The following is a 17,646-nucleotide window of genomic DNA, read 5'->3' on the forward strand; positions in this document are numbered from 1 at the left end:
ATGATGAGAAGAAATGCAAGGAGAGGTTTAGATTGGGCATTAGAGAAAACTTCATCACGAAAAGGGTTGTCAAGCATTGGAACTGGCTGCCCAGGGAAGTGACTGAGTCACCAACCCTGGAGTGACGTAAAAAATGGGTAGATGTGGCACTTACAGACATGGTTTAGTGGTGGAGCTGGTTGGGTTAGGTTAACGGATGGACTTGATGATCTTAATGGTCTTTTCAACCTAAAATGATCCTGTGATTCTGCAAGTGGGGGCAGAAGGGATTCAAGACCACTCTGTATGCTCAGGAATTCTTTGGGTAGCAAACCTGTCTTTTTTTCCTTTTTTTTTTTTCTTTCCTTTTCTTTCCAGAAAAACCTAATTATTTTGTCAAGGAACTTTCAGATCTAAAAGTCAATGAAAGCGGCACTGCCGTTTTTGTGTGCAAGAGTGAGAAAGCTGCATCCTCCGTAGTCTGGAGGAAAGGCATCGCTGAACTCAGGGCTGGCAGGAAATACGAGATGACGCAGGAAGGACAAGTCCTCCAGCTGACCATAAATAACTTGGAGAAGAGTGACAGTGACACTTACAGCTGCGACATTGGCGATGCCCAGTCCAGAGCCAAGCTCGTCGTGCAAGGTATGCGTGAGAGGAATATGATTGCACATCTCATTTCTTCAACAGGAAATGTTATATGCACAGGCAGATTTCTTTCTCAGCATATGGGTAGCAGATCCACTGATTTCCGGCTCTATCTTCCTCACAATGTATATACATTGCATAAGACATGTGGACAAAAATATAGCAATGTGGAGCTGGACATGCAGCGCAATTTGCCAATTTGAAGCAATTACACCTTGGAGTATTTTGGGTGTGATTTAAAACCCAGAATGCTGGGGTAAGGAGAGACTGGTGTTCCTGTGTGAACATGTGATGGATATGATTCAGAGATGAGGGGAAAATTATTCTGCCTCAGGCTTTTCTCCATGTCCTTTGATGCCTCTTTCCAGTGACGGTTTCTAAGAAGGGATGGGTGAATGAAAGCCCAAGGGTTCTTTAGGTGCTTGATGTCCCTTTGTACCTTAGAGATGAAGGGTACACCCCAATCTCCAGCTGAGGACCACAGCCCTGCAGCTTTTATTTGATGCTAGGGGCAGTAAATGAGCTGGGGTGGCCAATGGTAACAATATTTAGGAAGGAGTGAGTCTGGTTGTTACTGTTCCTCACTGGAGCCCCAACTGGGAGAAACGCCAGCTGAGATTGGTGAAGTGATGAAGAGAATGGGAGGGAAAATTCAAGAATCATCATATGGAGATGGAGTGGTGGTGTCCACTTATTGATTATTATAATTAGCTATTAAACACTAGAGGGGAAAACCAGACTCTTCCACCTCTGATCATCTGCTAGAGCAGCCTTGAGAAGCAAAGAAGTGGGCTTAGTCCCATCATGGTCTCAGGACCTGCATTAACTGTAAGGTCCTTAACACCAACTTTTCTCAGTGAAACACTTTCTATCACAAAGCTCAAGATAAAAGTAAAAATTCTCTGTGCTGGTTTTGTAAGTAGGAGCAACAGCAGATGTATCTTTGTATACAGTGATAAACTTATTTATTTATATCTATACAGGCAGGTTTTCAAGGTTGTTTAATTTCTTTTTATGAAATCTGCAGTCTGTGTTGATGGCTGGACTAAGTTCAAAGAAGGTGGGGATTTGTGGTCCTGTCCCATGGTAAGCAAGTTATATTTGCTCTAGAAAAACAGAGAGGTTGTCATGGGAGGGACCAATTGCTCAGTGATGTCTAGAGCCCAATGATGCTGCCAGGGACACATCCTTTCAGCCTTTTCAGGTGATTTCATTAGTAGAAACTTGATTATCACACTGGATTTGCATTGCACTGGCCACCTGCTCTGCTGTATGTGTTCTGGTGCTTCGAAGTTGCCTTCATCCTCTCTTGCTGTGTGTCTTGTATATATTATTTTCCTGTGAATGGTTTTTGTGTTTCAGTCTTCTGTATCATATTTCTTTCTTGAAATACTCACATAGGAAATCTTGGAGTTCTCCATATGGATTTTCATGGTAGAAACTGAAGATTGCAGTAATTGATGTATCTATGTTCCTTTCAGGCCAGAAAGTGCTAATAACTGAAGACCTGGAAGATGTCACTGTGTTAGAAGGAGAATCTGCCATGTTCAGATGCAGAATCTCTCCTGTAGACTATAGCAAAGTGCAGTGGTTTTTGGATAAAACCCCACTCCATACCAATGAACTTAATGACATCCAGTCCCAGCCTGGTGGATATCACTTGCTAACGTTGAAAAAGCTCTCACTGAAGGACTCGGGGGTCATTACATTTGAAGCTGGTGATAAGAAAACATCTGCCAGTTTGGTTGTTAAAGGTAATTTAATCATTAAAAATGCAGGAGAGGAAAGAATGTGTAGAAATAAGTATGGGATAATGTGGGTAGGTGAAAGAAAAAGACCAAAATTGCTACAATTTTGGCCCCATCATATGTACAGCTGCATATGTTCAAGAACAACATTACCTATATAATGAAACTAAGGCTGGGGAATGAACACTTTGTGATCCTGAGCAGCTCTAAGAGTGTTTATTGGACTTCAGATGGGAATGTTATGTCGTAGTGATGCGACATTGGATGCTTCGTCCAGTTTCCCTTGAGCTGAGCAGACAGAGTGGTGGTAAATGAGGAGAAATCAATTACTTCAAGGAAAAAAAATGCAACCAATAAGTTTTTAATTTAATTTTCGTTGTTTGAAAGGCAACACTGTGTCTTCTCTGCTATTCATTGCTGACAATGAATAGTTGTCTCTGGAAAGGTTGAACTGAATTAAAACTGCACTGTTAGTCTACTTCTATAGCAAGGGAATAAAATGAATGCCAAACAGCCTAAGAGTGCAGGATTAGAGAGGTGGTTTCTTACTGGAAATAGAAATATTTCTCCTTACCCAGAAATGTAAAACTCAGTCTCATCATGCATCTCGCAAAGAATTTTTCTTTCAAAATCTGTAAATTTGCCCAAATTTTCACACACTACAGAAATGTAAACATTTTTCTGAAGGCAAGTGAAAGGTCTTGTTCGCAAGATTTCTTTTGGTAACATTAATATGTGGTGCTATGGATTGTGGTCTCCTGACTGTTTGGATTTTTGTGAATTAAAAAGAATTAAGCTAGGGGATGTAAGATCTACCTTGGCCAATTTAGCTGTTGGTATCTACCTTAGGCTACTTGTATAAGCTGTGTAGAAAGCCAAACTCTTCCAGACTTGCATCTTTGCTGTCCTAATGGTCTGTTTTGGAAGTGAATAGCTGGTTTCTGGAGGTGTCTGTCATCTTCCAATGGTTATGGAGTCACCCAACGTGACCAAACTGAGCTGTCTGCCTGGTTTTTAGAGGACTCATGCTGATGGGATGAGACCTGCTCTAGGTGAAACCTGTATTGCACCTCACTTCATGCAGAATTATCTTTTCCAGATTCAGTTAGGAGGTTTGAACTAATCAGCTCGTGTGGAAAAGGGCTTGGGAAAGTTGTGCTTCCATCTTGTTTTTATTTAGCGAAATATGAGAGACATCTTATTTACACTCTTCAACAGGGATGGTGTCTTCTCAGTCAAGTATTTACTAAACAAGACTTTGTGCTGTGACTGGTGCCTCCCTGAGGGCTTTATGGTCATGAACACCAAATTATTGCCTGCTAACCTTGAGCTGTAGTTTTGATACAAGTAATCTTGGATGTGAATCTCACAGGTTACTTGTGAACTGAAAATCCACACCTCTTCTGAAACATCTCAGATGGTTTTTATGTGATTCTAGAAAAGCCCTGCATCTTCACAAAGGAGCTGGTTGATACGGAAGTCACTGAGGGAGAGGATGTGATCCTTCACTGTGAAACCTCCAAATCAGACAGCCCTGTAAAGTGGTGCAAGGACGGGAAGAGCCTTAGAAATTCTTCCAAGTATAACATCAGCCGGTCGGGATTTGAAGCCCAGCTTGTCATTCACAGGGCAGAAGAAGGAGACAGTGGCAGATATGAGTGTGAGGCTGGAGCAGCTAAAAGTAGTGCTGTTATTACTGTCAAGGGTAAGAACATTTGGAGTGATGGTTCGGGTCTTAACTCGTCATTTCATGCTGAGGTCAGAGGAATAAACTGAACTTATAAAAAAGTTAAGCTATACTGAAAAGGAGAGGTTCTCATCCAGTCTGGAGAAGCACCCAGAGAGGTCACAGACAGTGAAGCAGGAAAATCCTTCATCTTACCTGGTTTTAGCTCTATACAAGTCCAGTGTCTGAGCTCTCAAGAGAGCAATAAGTCAGTAGAGAACAGTGAGTATCTCTGTAGGAGATTCACCCAGCCTAAGAGTGGAGAAAGGACAAACCACCTTCTGAAGCTGTCCCTACTGATGGCCCTCTCCAAAGGGGGTACTTATACGCTCACATTTTGTGAGTAATTACCAAATCTATTGAGTAATGCACCCAAAAAGCGCGATCAGGCAAGAGGTGCTATCTAAAGTGTTGTTGGCTGAGCTGAAGCAAAAGTTGTCTTCTTCAACACATGAAACTTTAGTGCCCTTCCCCGAGCACATAGGATAAGACCATGATAGGTGAGCATTGTGTCTGAACTGTGTCAGAACTGGGCTCATCTACTACCCATGTTATTAATGCTCCTGCCTGTCCTGAGTCACTGCCCCAGACCAAGGTTGAGGAGGAGCTTGGTTTCTGTGAGCAAGATCACTCATTCACATTTGAGAAGGGTGAATCAGAAGCTCCACCTGGGTTAGAGAAGTCAGTGTGAACAAAAAAAAAAAGCATTTGGGTGGTTGGAATGATCAACCTGAACCTCAGAGCATGAAGAGGGAAGGCAAGCTGCTCACAGTATTTATCTAGAGCACAAGAAACAAGCCAACTTAAGGCTGAGATCTGCTGTGCAAGGAAAGAGAAAACCTTCATGATGATGTAAGGAAGAAGAGGGGTGATAGTTAATGGTCTGGATTTTATGTCTTTCTGTAGCACTAGGATGTTTTCCCAATACCCTTTACACACAAAAGAAAGATCAGTGTTAACTTTTCCTACACTGAAAGGGTTATCAAAGGCTGGACCAGGCTGCCCAGGAAAGTGTTTGAATCACCATCCTTGGATTTATTTCAAATCCATCCAGATACGATGCTCAGGGACATGGTTTAGACATAGGCATGGTAGAGTTAGGTAACGGTTGGACTTGATGATCTTAGAGGTTTTCTCCAACCATAGTGATTCTATGAACTTCAGTAGGACTTGGAGCACCCCCATGATGAAGAACAATTTTCTGTTAGGAAAACCCCACATTCGTCATGTTACACAGCAGCCCCATTTTTCCCTTTGCAGAGAAGGATGTGGCTGGATGCAGGATTTAAACACACAAATTCAGATCACCAGCAGATATGAAGGAGTCACAAAGGTGCCTACAACAAATTGAACTGTTGTAGCTTCCCTGTTTCTTAGGTTCACATCAGAAAAGCAGAATGCAAAAATAGGCAAAAACCCAAAAGTCAGCAGCCATGTGACACTGAGTGTCCCAAACCAGAGGTGAAGGGGGAACAGAAGAATAGGCTGCAGCTTTTCAATAGCTCCAGGACAACTGCATCACAGATCAGTGGCTGACTCGCATATTCATAAGACAGCAAAAACCAGGAATAATTTGAGTTTCTTTTTCATGATCTGAGAGGAAAACTCTTCAGTTGAGGTTTTTTTTCCCCAATAAGTGCTTTTGCTACTCTACATCACCTTCAAGGATCTCCACAGGGACCCTCTCACGTGCAGCTGTGCTTTCCTCTCTGTGTTTGCTCTGTGCTGTTTTAAAGTCTGTCTTCACGTCGGACAAAAATACGTCGTGAGGTTTTATTTTATAGCAAGAAATCAATACTGCTGGTTGTGACAGAAAGTACTTTGCCATTTCTCTGTGTCCTCTGTGTTATGTGTGAGCTGACCTCAGTAAAGTGTTACATTTTTTGTGCCAGTGGTCCAGCTCTGACCAGCTCATTGATACCAGTGCAGCATCTGCCACTGATGTTAATGACAGCCACAGTAATAGTAGCATCATCTTCAATAGTCCAGAGAGTGGCTAAAAGAAAAATGAGCATACGGTCTCAAATATTGTTGTTGCTGCTGTGGAGTGCTGGCAGCCAGATGTGAGTTGTCAGAACCTGTTTGCTGTTTGCTAGCGCTTTTCTGTTCCTGTGGTTTTCTATCTGAATAACCCAAGTCTGAAACAAAAAAAGGGAAAAGTGATTTCCAGTCCTGTGTGTCCCTTTAAACACTTACAATATTCTTTTTTATTTTCAGAAATGCCGGTTCTTTTCAAGCAAGAGCTCCAAAATGAAGAAGCTAAAGAAGGTAAACAAGTCAGGCTGACCTGTGAGCTCAGCAAACCGGGTGCCCCGGTGAAATGGATGAAAGGCAACACTGTCCTCTATGCCAGCGAGAAATATGAATTAAAGCAGCACGGTACTGTGGCAGAGCTCATTATTCGAGATGTCAAGTCCATAGACTCTGGGGACTACACTTGCACCGCTGGGGAAATGAAGACCACTGCTCAGGTGAAAGTAAATGGTAGGCAGAGTTCAATATGTTGCTGTGCTTTCTTAAAGCATTGCTTAATTGAGCTGTTATTAAAAAAAACCCCACACATAGCACTTTGGGGCAGTGCCTTCTACAGACTAATAAGTAAAATTTAGCAGTAAAATTGCATACTTGTCAGCACCTGTATATGTTTCGTTCGTGTAATCTCACTTTATGCATCTGGGAGTTTAAATCTGTAACTTCCCACTGAGCAGAAAATAAATAAGTGCAGAGGGTTCATTTTCTATACCCTATGAGCCATAGTTCCTATCAGCTATTTGGGTTTAAGACTGGAGTTAGAGATGGAGGCCAGGAGCGCTGGAGCACAAAGACATGGAAACATAAGTCCAGTCCATGGTAAATAGCAGGTGGCCAAACGATTAATGTTTAGGCCCTCAAACTCCCCAAAACATCCTTTTTAAGGGCTCTTGGATGCCACCTGCACTCTCCAATGCTAAAAAAATGCAATACTTCTAGTAATATAGCACTTTTGCTACATATATATAGTATATACATATATATAGTATGTGCTGGAGCAGAAAGCAGGAGAAATACAGGGCATGAACACCATCTCCGAGCCCTTCAGAAGCAGGGAGTTTGTCCAGTGAGGATGTCCAGAGGACTCTGAAAGGGTCCTCATTAAAAATGAGAGAAACTGCCCTCATACTCCTAGGAATCCCCAGTGAAATGATAAAATCTGTGGGAGAGATTTTTTCCTGCTCCCAAGCGGAACTTTGATACCACACAGCCAAGGGAGGGTCTAGGGCTGCTCTGCTCATTTGGAAAACGGTTTTAAGGAGGGACAGCTACTCTGGGGCACTTGATGTGCAGGAGTTCAAGAGGGCACATCCTAACCCCTGGGTTTGTGTTCCAGCTGTGCCTGTTCTTTTTAAACAAGCCCTGGAGAACACGGAAATGGAAGCGGGGAAATCTGTCTCCTTGCGCTGCGAACTCACAAAAGCCGACACCACCGTGGTGTGGAAGAAGGGAGAAGCCACACTCCAGGCAAGTGCCAAATATGAAATGAAGCAGAAGGGGACAGTGGCAGAGCTGGTGATTCATAATGCAGAGCCAGAAGATGCGGGAAGATACACCTGTGACACTGGAGACCAGCAGACCACAGCCCAAGTCCAAATCCATGGTAGGAATGAGACACCTGCTCGCGACCATTTCTTGTTGTTCTTGCCGTGGTCCTGCCAGGTCCTGCACATTTATAGTGAGTGTTCAGGAGAAAAAAGAGATCGGTGCAAACAAAAGGCAGCTCTGGCTGGGTCCATTGTGTTCTCTGTTGTCTAGGACAATAACTTCATGCTAAAACATAGCAATCAAATATACCTGTTGATGAGATATCTTTGTTTGCCTCTGAAATAGTTGTTCTGCTTTCTGCTCTGGATAGAGGTGCTTGTCTGAGCTCTAAGCTGGAAGGTAAGAAGGGTTTCAGCTACACGTTTTCTTAAAGAATAAGTAATTCTCTTCTGCACTTTTTTGTGCGCCTGTGACCGTCAGCATTTGGGCAGCAGAAGGGTAATTACCTTGATGTTTTAATGATTGGGAAATAACTGTTTTGGTTTTTATTTCCTCCCAAACTCGTGGCGTGCTATTGTAAATGCATGTAGAGTCCTGGGTGTGCAGGTAGGTCAGAGCTTATTAGCTGTGATAATTGATGTGGTAAATGAGAATTCATTTTGATTTTAAGCCTCGTGTGATGTCACCTGTTGGTAATGATGCTCCTAAAGTAAAATGAGAACGCTTCATTCCTCAGCCGTCTCAGCACTCATCACAAAGGAGCTGAAGAGCGTGGAAGCTGTTGAAGGTGGGACAGCCACCCTGCGATGCCAGCTGAGCAAAGAGGTCACCGTGGAGTGGAGGAAGGGACACGTTCTTCTCCGGCCAAGTAACAAGTACAGGATGAGGCAGGAGGGCACAGCGGCTGAGCTGCTGATCCATGACCTGGACCTAAAGGATGCTGGAGATTATACATGTGTAGTGGGGAGCCAAAAAACCACAGCAGCCTTGTCAGTCAATGGTAAAAAGTCAGAAATAACCTGTGAAACTCTGGAATACTTTTGTATACTTGTCTTCCTTTCTGTATGTTCCCTCACAACATCAACCTTTATGTCCTGCTTCTACTTTTTCCTTCCTTCTATGTTTTCATGTTGCCGTGTCACTCCTTTCCCCAGTCTCCATCCACAATCAGCTTTCACTATGCCCAATGTTGTGTGTGTTGTGTTGTCTTCTCACCTTTCCTCAAGTGAAGGGTGCTGATGTGCTTGTACATTGTCCTGAATTTGTATGGAAACATCAGATCCCTTGGGATTTCCTGTTGAGGAGGGTTCATTGCCTTTAATGATAAGGATCAGCTTGTCATTTGTGTCCATGACCCCAATCAAGATCATGCATATTTTGATTCCCACAGAACAATTTACTCGAGAATTTTTACTGTCCACAAAAAAAAAGGCAGAATGTCCTTAAGGATAAGGGTGTTGGAATAAGTCTTAGGTGGTCATATGATAAACCACAATTAAATCAAATCTCTCTGACCAGAGATCTGGGCAGAGTCCTGGGTTGCAACCCCTTTTTGTTCTGCATCTCTCAGCCCTGCCAGTCCGTTTCAAGAAGGAGCTGAGGAACGAGGAAGCCACCGAGAGCGGGACGGCCACGCTGCAGTGCGAGCTGAGCCGGGCCGTGGGCTCGGTCGAGTGGAGGAAGGACGGGAAGGTGCTGGGGCCAAATGGCAAATACAAAATGAGGCAGGAAGGGCGTTTTGTTGAGCTGGTGATCCAAGACCTGGACTTGACGGATGCCGGGAGCTATAGCTGCGTGTGCGGAGACCAGAAGACAACAGCTGCTTTGAGAGTGAATGGTAACCCTTCTACCGGTGTTTCTCATTATGTCCCAAACTTAGCATGCTTTTCTGATCATCCAAAGCTTAGCCAGTGTGATTTCTTAGAGGTTTCATCTTCTTGTCTCTTTAGTGGCAAAAAGTCACCCTATGAGAGAATATACCCTTGTGGTTTTTATTTTTTGCTTTGAGACAGCACATCTATGCTGTATATTATTTTTTTCTGATTTATTTCTCTCTAATCTGGGAGGTTTTACCCCCCTTTCAACTGTATCCACCTAGAAGTAGTGCATTTTTGGTTAAGTGTATACACTGCAGCCCACTTACTCACAGCAGAGCCCAGTTCCTTTGGATCCAGTGCTGACTCCTTCTCTGTTGATATTGAATCCTTCAGCCTTGCCTATCCTCTTCCAAGAAGAAATGTTGAACAAAGAAGCGACAGAGGGGCAGGCAGTCACTTTGCACTGTAAACTGAGCAAATCTGCCCCAGTGGAGTGGAGAAAGGGGAATATGGTCCTCAAGCCAAGTGAAAAATACAAACTAGAGCAGGAAGGTCCCTGTGCGGAGCTGACAATCCGGGATTTGGATTTGGTGGACGCTGGTGATTACAGCTGTGTGTGCGGAGATCAACGGACTACGGCTGCTTTGACAGTAAACGGTAAAAAGAAATCCTCAGCACATGCCTCAAGTAAATCCGTACAATTCCCAACTCTCTTTTTCTTTTACTCCTGCTGGTCCCTATATACTTTCTATCCTTCCCTCTGTTGACTACTTTTTCTATCCTCTTTTCCTTTTCTCTTTCTCCTTTCACCTGCTGCCCTCTTGATGTGCTATTTGTCTTCCTAGATGCTATGCTCAAGTGATGAGTGGAGAACAGGTCCTCAGCTCAGCACAATCTCCCTGGTCCAGTACAGCTTCTTCTTTGAAGTTTTTTTTTATAGGGACTGACCTAAAAGTGGGAATGATGTTTACTTTTTTTAGCTTAGACTGTTACACTTGACACAAAATTCCTGGAGTTTCATATTGGAATATGGCTTCTAATTTTACCCCTTTGATTTTATGGTGTATAAAGTAATGGACAGGCGGCTTGTCAACTAAGTTTGTAGATAGACAGACTCACTTTTAAAGCATGAGGACAAAAAAAAGTTAAAAATCAGATTGAAATCTCTTTAGAGACTGGAACAAGTTGCTGGAGTGGAAGAAGGTCTCGTGGCTTCAGTGATGTGCAGGTTCAGGGAGATAAGAGAAGAGAGTGAGTAGATCGTGGGTCAGGCTTTCTCAGCATTGATGTCATGTCCGTATTGAATTTATTCTGCAGTCCTGCCTGCTCTTTTCACCAAAGAACTGACAGATGTAGAAGCCATGGAAGGGAAAAGCGTCTCTCTGCACTGTGAGCTGAACAAGGCTTCTGCTAGCGTGGAGTGGAAGAAGGGCTTCAAGACCCTCAAACCAAGTGACAAGTACAAAATGAGACGCCAAGGTGTCATTGCTGAGCTCATCATCCAAAATCTAGACACGATGGATGCTGGGAACTATTCCTGCGTGTGTGGAGACCAGCAGACTGTGGCGGTTTTAACAGTACATGGTAAAACAACCAAAATGAGACACGTACTACAAGTAACTATGCTGTTTTCTCAGATACATGGTGATCCTACCACCTCCTTCCTTCTGCCAGACCCTTACCCACACCTCACTGGTGCCAATGAAGGGCTCCCATGGGTGTCGGTGTGGTCGGGGTGCATGGAACGAGAGGGGTATCAGGGTGCAAGCTCACAGAAACACATAGACAACCTGGATGGCCGCTACTCTTTTAATTAGGGTCCATCGTTTTGCTTCTCCACTTGAAATTTCCCTTATTAGACCACCCTGCCATGCTCAAGCCCATTGAAACGGGTTCCCTCAAAGGGACTGTGACTTAGGGATTTTAAAGTTTTATAAAATTACTAAAAGTCAGGCTATTCCCTGGAATCTTATCCCATACTCCATTCTTGGGACAACAAGGTGCTTTTATACATATGGGCCAGTTGTCATTGCATTCAATTACTTTCCCCTGTAAAACCTACTAAGGGACAACCATTCCCAGGGAGACCTTTGATTTTTTACTGTAACTGATGTGTTTGAAAGGATTTGTCAGTTCAGCTGAAAATGTTTGTTTTCCCACCATGTGTTTGAAATGAATAATTTCATTTCAAACTGACATTTGGAATGAAACGCCAATGTTTCATTTTTTTTAATGGAGTATGTGAAAACATGACAAATCTCCACCTCTCATGGTTTAAAAAGTCATAGCAGTGAACCAATTATTTTTTTCAGAAATTTCAAGTTAACATTTATTCTTTTATGCCTGAAATTTCTCAGGAAAAAAAAAAATTGGATTTTCTTCTTTTGTCCGTATTGATTTGTGAGTCTGAGTATGTGTGAAATACCTCTCTGGATTACTGCAAACATTGTAGCCTTTCCTGGTGATGACATTTTCTCCTCATACTGATGAACACTGTTGCCAGTCTATGTTCTTGTATTGATAAATCAGTTCAAGACAAGAGGGGAAAAAGGAAATTTAAACATCAGAGGTTAATTTTAACCCTTCAGGGCATTACACCTCACTGCTCCTATTGCTGTCCTTCAGCTTTGCCTGCGTTTTTCAAAGAAGGGTTGAAGAACAGAGAAGCCACGGATGGCGCAACAGCCACCCTGCACTGCGAGCTGAGCAAGGTCGGTGTCCCCGTGGAGTGGAAAAAAGGGGACAAGACACTCAAACCGAGTGAGAAGTACAGGATGAGACAAGAAGATACCGCTGCAGAGCTGTTGATCCGAAATCTGGAGGTAGAAGATACAGGAGAATATACCTGTGTGTGTGGAGATCAGAAGACCTCAGCGGTCTTGACAGTCCACGGTAAAAAAGCTGTTCTCCGTTCTGGTAGCAGTATCTCGGGGAGGCCCTGTTTTTCTGAGAGGTCTCTTTCCCACTTGCTTTGGTTTTTTGATTCTGCAGCATTTTCTTGCTGTGTTTCATCCCGTCTCCCACTTGAAACTGGTGGCTTTATAACAAAGTAAAGAAGAGTTGTGAGGGTTTCTCATCTTACTTGTCACTTTAAAAGTGAAAAAGGCAGCTGCATGTAAGGCCAAAAAGTGGGCAGGCCTCTAGCAGCAAGGTTGTTCTCAGAGGGTTTGTCCTTGTGTCCCACTGATATCCATGGATTTCAGTGCTTAACTTGAAGGAATGGTCTTTAAGAACACAAAGCTCAGTTAATGAGAGGTTTTCCCATTCAGGAATGAGTGATTGCCCTCCTCCTTTGTGGGACTGTGATACATTCTGCTGAGGAAATGGTACTTTCCAAAAAAACCCCAAACCGTTTATTCTGTGAGTCCTAATCTAGGGAGTAGTGAGACAGATTTTGCTCCTGTCTCTGCCATGGTGAATAATGAAAAGCTTTGGTTGCCCCTCCAGCAGAGGCACTTTATGTATGGTTTCAATAGGTGAAAGAATAGTTTTCATTTGAATTATAACTTAAGATGTCTCTAAGGACAGGGGCAAAACTGTGGAGGCAAAACTCTCTTATCTGAGATTTTCTGTATGGTTTTTCTTCCTCTTCTTTCTCCCAACTGGAGTTATATCTGCTCCTCCCCTCCTCTGAGATGGCACTTTCTTCCCTGTTCATGTCCCTTCTTTTTAACTTTGGTGGCATACCACAAGGCAACTTGCTGAATGTTGCCAAAAAATTGCCTGTATTCCTGCTATTAGAGCCATTGCGTGCTTGGAAATTATGGCCTAGAGGCGCACCTGAAGTTATATTATGAACTTCTCTTTTCTGAGCCAGAAAGAGAAATTATGGTGTCAGGAAAGGCAGAGATCATCAGCTATAGCAGTGCCATCATCCAGGGTGATGTCCTTCAATCACAAGTCAGGTCATTAACGTTCAAGCAAGAATATTTCAGACCATAATAGGCAGAGAGGACTGCTGGAATCAGCTGGGAAGTGATGAACATGCTGCATAAGTCAACGCTAGGAGCAGGTCATGGTGGCCATGCTCCCTGTGACATCCTGCGGTGGGAGTTTTAGATGCAGTTTTCAAGACTGTGTGATTTGTTTTCCTGTAATAGTGAAGGACCGGCCTCAGGACCTGGTCCTAAGCTCCTCAAGGTCCAGTTAACGGTTTTGACGTCCTCTCTGTTTATGTTACGCCCCATAGCTTTGCCTGCACTGTTCAAAACAGAACTTGTCGATGTGGAAGCCACCGAAAGCGGGACGGCTGTTCTGCAGTGTGAGGTAACTAAACCCACTCCGGTGGAGTGGAGGAAGGGGCAAAAGGCGCTCAAGCCTAGCGAGAAGTACAAAATGAGGCTGAAGGACACCATTGCTGAGCTGACGGTCCATAGCCTGGAGGAGCGAGATGCGGGAGATTACACGTGCGTGTGTGGAGACAAGACAACCACTGCATCCCTCACAGTGCATGGTAAAATGCATACGTTTAATAGGGATTTTCTGCTTGGTCTTGATCCAGTCTGTTATTTTGAATTCTGTGACAGACAGCTGTATCAACCATGGGGAATGTCTTTTCCTGAAAGTCCTTCACGTGGGACTGGTGAATACCATCACACAGTCTGTTCCATCCCTGTTCTTTCATGTTAATGGAATCTGGAAGCAGATATGAAGACCTTGGTGAAGTAATAAATAACACTTTAAGTATTTCCATTCATTAATTTCTCTAGGTATATCACTGAGATTTCACTTTTTTTTCCCTTGAATGGAATAGCAGGTGCTCTGTTATGATAACAACAGAGAAAGGCAAGTGAGAGTGATACGTTGCAGCCTGGAAATTTAAATTACACAGTGTTCATTTTAATTGTTCATCTGATCTTAAGACAGAGCTGAGCACAGTGCCTTGAAATCTTGGGATCAGCTTTCTCTTGTTATCTCCTAAAATGCCTTTAAAACATACCATCCTGTACAGAAATTAAAGCTTTACAACGCTGACTTCCAGTTCAGCTGTGACATGCTGAATGTGCTGTGTTGTAAAGCATAAGGCAGGGATGCCCCTAAAATCATTGTTTGCCTCTCAGGCACTGTATATTCTAAAACTGTTAGAGATTAGAGGGTTATGATCCAGTGGAGAGGTCATGATAGGGTATTTCCTCAGTTTTAAAGTGCTCTCTCTTCACCTGTGATCTTCAGCCCTTCCTCCGCATTTTAAAAAAGAGTTGAAGAATGTGGAAGCCACAGAAAAGGGCACGGCTGCTTTCTGCTGCGAATTGAACAAGGTCTCAGCTGCCGTGGAGTGGAGGAAAGGAGACCGAGCCCTGGAGCCAAGCAACAAATTCACCATGAGATGCGAGGGCACAACTGCCGAGCTGGTGATCCGTGACTTAGATCTGACAGATGCTGGAGATTACACATGCTGTTATGGAGATCAGAAAACCACTGCTGCACTAAAAGTGAATGGTAAACCCTCCCCCAAAAAATCAAATTAAGTGGATTATTTTCAACCAGTTGTTTTTTTAAGAGTGTGGTAGTGTCAGCTTTCACATTGCGGTCCTGTTTCTGATTAATTTAGCAATGTGTGGTTGGATATGGGCATAAATTGGGTGTTGGTAACTTCTCCCTGGTGGCTAGTGATAGGACAAAAGGAAATGGCCTTCAGTTACACCAGGGGAGGTTTAGGTTGGATATTAGGAAGAATTCATTTGCTAAAAGGGTTGTCAAGCAATGGAACAGGCTGCCCAGAGAGGTGGTAGAGTCACCATCCCTGGAGGTGTTTAAAAGATGAGATGTCATGCTTAGGGACATGGTCTAGTTCCAGTTAGGGCTGGATTGATGGTTGGACTCAATGATCTTGAAAGTCTTTTCCTACCAAAACCATCCTATGATTCTATGATTCTCTAAATTCTTGAATACAGTGGTCAGAATCAGGCACTGATCAGGTGTTCATTGCAAAAGTTTCAGATACTCATCTTGGTTCCAACTTACTTCTTTGATGCTCACGTTCAGTAGTAGCTGTCTAAAAAGGAGAATCAGATTATTGTAATGTTGATTGTAAAGGCATTCCAATCCTAAAGTTGGGAATATTACTTTTTGATTATGAGATATTTTTGGTAGTTTTCAGTGTTTCAGAATAATTTGACAGCCAAGTTCTGCTAGAGCATTAGCTGAGGAGAAATCTCATAAGGAATTGAGATTGATGCCTCAGGCATAGTTTAATTTATGAGCATTTTAAGTAATTATTTGCTTTAGAATAGATCTCATAAACTCCAGCTGGGATTTACTTTCCATTGTGCCAGGCAGTAACCAAGTACGGCAGGGCTCAGTCTTGCAGAGTCTCAAGTTGAGACTGCTGTGGTTCTCCATTTAACGCCACAGACCATACCATAAAAACGGTGACAGGCAGAAAAGGATCTGGGGGTGTTGGTGGCCAGCAGGATGCCCATGAGCCAGCAATGTGCCCTTGCGGCCAAGAAGGCCAATGGCATCCTGGGGTGTATGAGAAGGGGTGGTTGTAGGGCAGAGAGGTTCTCCTGCCCCTCTGCTCTGCCCTGCTCAGACCACATCTGCAATATTGTGTTCAATTCTGGGCCCCTCAGTTCAAGAAGGACAGGAACTGCTTGAAAAAGTCCAGAGCAGAGCCACAAAGATGCTGGAGGGAGTGGAGCATCTCCTGCTGAGGAGCGGCTGAGGGAGCTGGGGCTCTTGAGCTTGGAGCAGAGGAGACTGAGGGGTGCCCTCATTCCTGGGGATCCATTTGGAAAGGGCGAGTGTCAGGAGGAAGGAGCCAGGCTCTGCTCTGGGTTGTCCAATGCCAGGACAAAGGGCAATGGTCCCAAGCTTGGAGCATAGGAGGCTCAAGCTGAACATAAGGGAAAGCTTTGTCAGTGTGAGGGTGTCAGAGCATGGCCCAGGCCGCCCAGAGAGGTTGTGGAGTCTCCTTCCCTGGAGACATTCAAACCCCTGGCCGTGTTCCTGTGTGACCTGGTCTGGGTGATCCTGCTCTAGCAAGGGGGTTGGACTGGGTGATACTTTGAGGTCCCTTCCAACTCCTGACATCCTGTGATTCTCTGAAAGGGTCTGACTTATGAACAAGGTGCTCTCCAGCTTTCCGAAGTCACCATCATTTCCCAGAGTGGTTACCAGTCCTATTTGATTAGGGAAGGCTTTTCTTGTCAAATGTGACAGAGCACAGACAAATAGCTCCTAGGAGAGCTGCCCTGGTCATGCATTCTGCTCATTTTGACCTCCTCAGCCTTGCCTGCGCACTTCAAGAAGGAGATGAGGAATGAAGAAGCCACGGAAGGTGGAACAGCCATGCTGCAATGCGAGCTGTCTAGGGCTGCCTCTGTGGAGTGGAAAAAGAAGCACAAGGTGCTCAAATCAAGTGAAAAATACGCTATGAGGCAGGAAGGTACCACAGCACAACTGCTGATCCATGCTTTAGAAGTCAAGGATGCTGGGGAATACACCTGTGTGTGTGGAGCCGAGAAGACGACTGCGGCACTGACAGTGCACGGTAAGAAAAGATAACTGAGAAAATCTGATGTGATGTGAATCCCACCTCCGCTGGAAGTCTCGTAACTGACACACAATGAGTTTTTCCTTTAATCTCACCATCACTAATTCTATCAGTAATGGGTTTTCTTTTTTTTTATAGTGATTTTTGTCTGATTCTAACTAGAATTGCGGTTTCACTGGTGATACTAACATTTTCTCTGTTTTCTTCTCCTTGCTCTTGCTGCACTGCTATACTACTTTGCACCACACCAAAGGCTGAAGGATACCACATGTTCCTATTTTTTGTCCTGTTTTACTTTTGACTTGAGCCTAGAGAGATGGAGTGGCAGGAACGTTCATCCTAAGAGCGACCTTAGATTTCAAGTGACACTAGGTTTTGACAGATCCTTTTAAATAATGCAAACAAAACTTGATTGAATGCAACTTTTCTATATAACTGACCAAGGGTCAATAGATTTATATTCTGATATTGCAGAATACTCAGCACTGTAGTGTGAGAGTACTTCATAGTCCTCAGTAATTTCCTTGGAAGAGAGAGGGAAGCTTAATTTCCACTATAGGACATATTTTCAGGAGTCCTTCTTGCCTGGAAAGTCAGTAGGTCAATGAATTGATATCTTTGCTTTACTGCCCCGACCTTTATATCTTAATATTTACCAAGAAAACAGAGATGGTTTCAGTCTTGAACTCCCAATTTAGACATGGGAAATAG

The 17,646-nt window shown here is 43.7% G+C and overlaps 1 protein-coding gene across 1 annotated transcript; it reads left to right on the plus strand.

The window, feature by feature from the left end:
* Window positions 1-357: 357 nt before the first annotated feature.
* On the plus strand, window positions 358-16,932 carry LOC104545506 (obscurin-like; the record flags this gene model as incomplete). Its single annotated transcript, XM_010190664.1, has 13 exons — window positions 358-624; window positions 2,109-2,381; window positions 3,814-4,080; window positions 6,319-6,585; window positions 7,469-7,735; window positions 8,357-8,620; window positions 9,191-9,457; window positions 9,831-10,094; window positions 10,755-11,021; window positions 12,063-12,329; window positions 13,627-13,890; window positions 14,610-14,876; window positions 16,669-16,932. Coding segments are annotated over 13 exons (3,465 nt in total), but the record flags the coding sequence as incomplete, so codon positions are not given.
* Window positions 16,933-17,646: the final 714 nt, after the last annotated feature.

The sequence above is a fragment of the Mesitornis unicolor genome, unplaced genomic scaffold (assembly GCF_000695765.1).
Source record: "Mesitornis unicolor isolate BGI_N332 unplaced genomic scaffold, ASM69576v1 Scaffold44188, whole genome shotgun sequence".
NCBI classification, from domain to species: Eukaryota; Metazoa; Chordata; class Aves; order Mesitornithiformes; family Mesitornithidae; genus Mesitornis; species Mesitornis unicolor.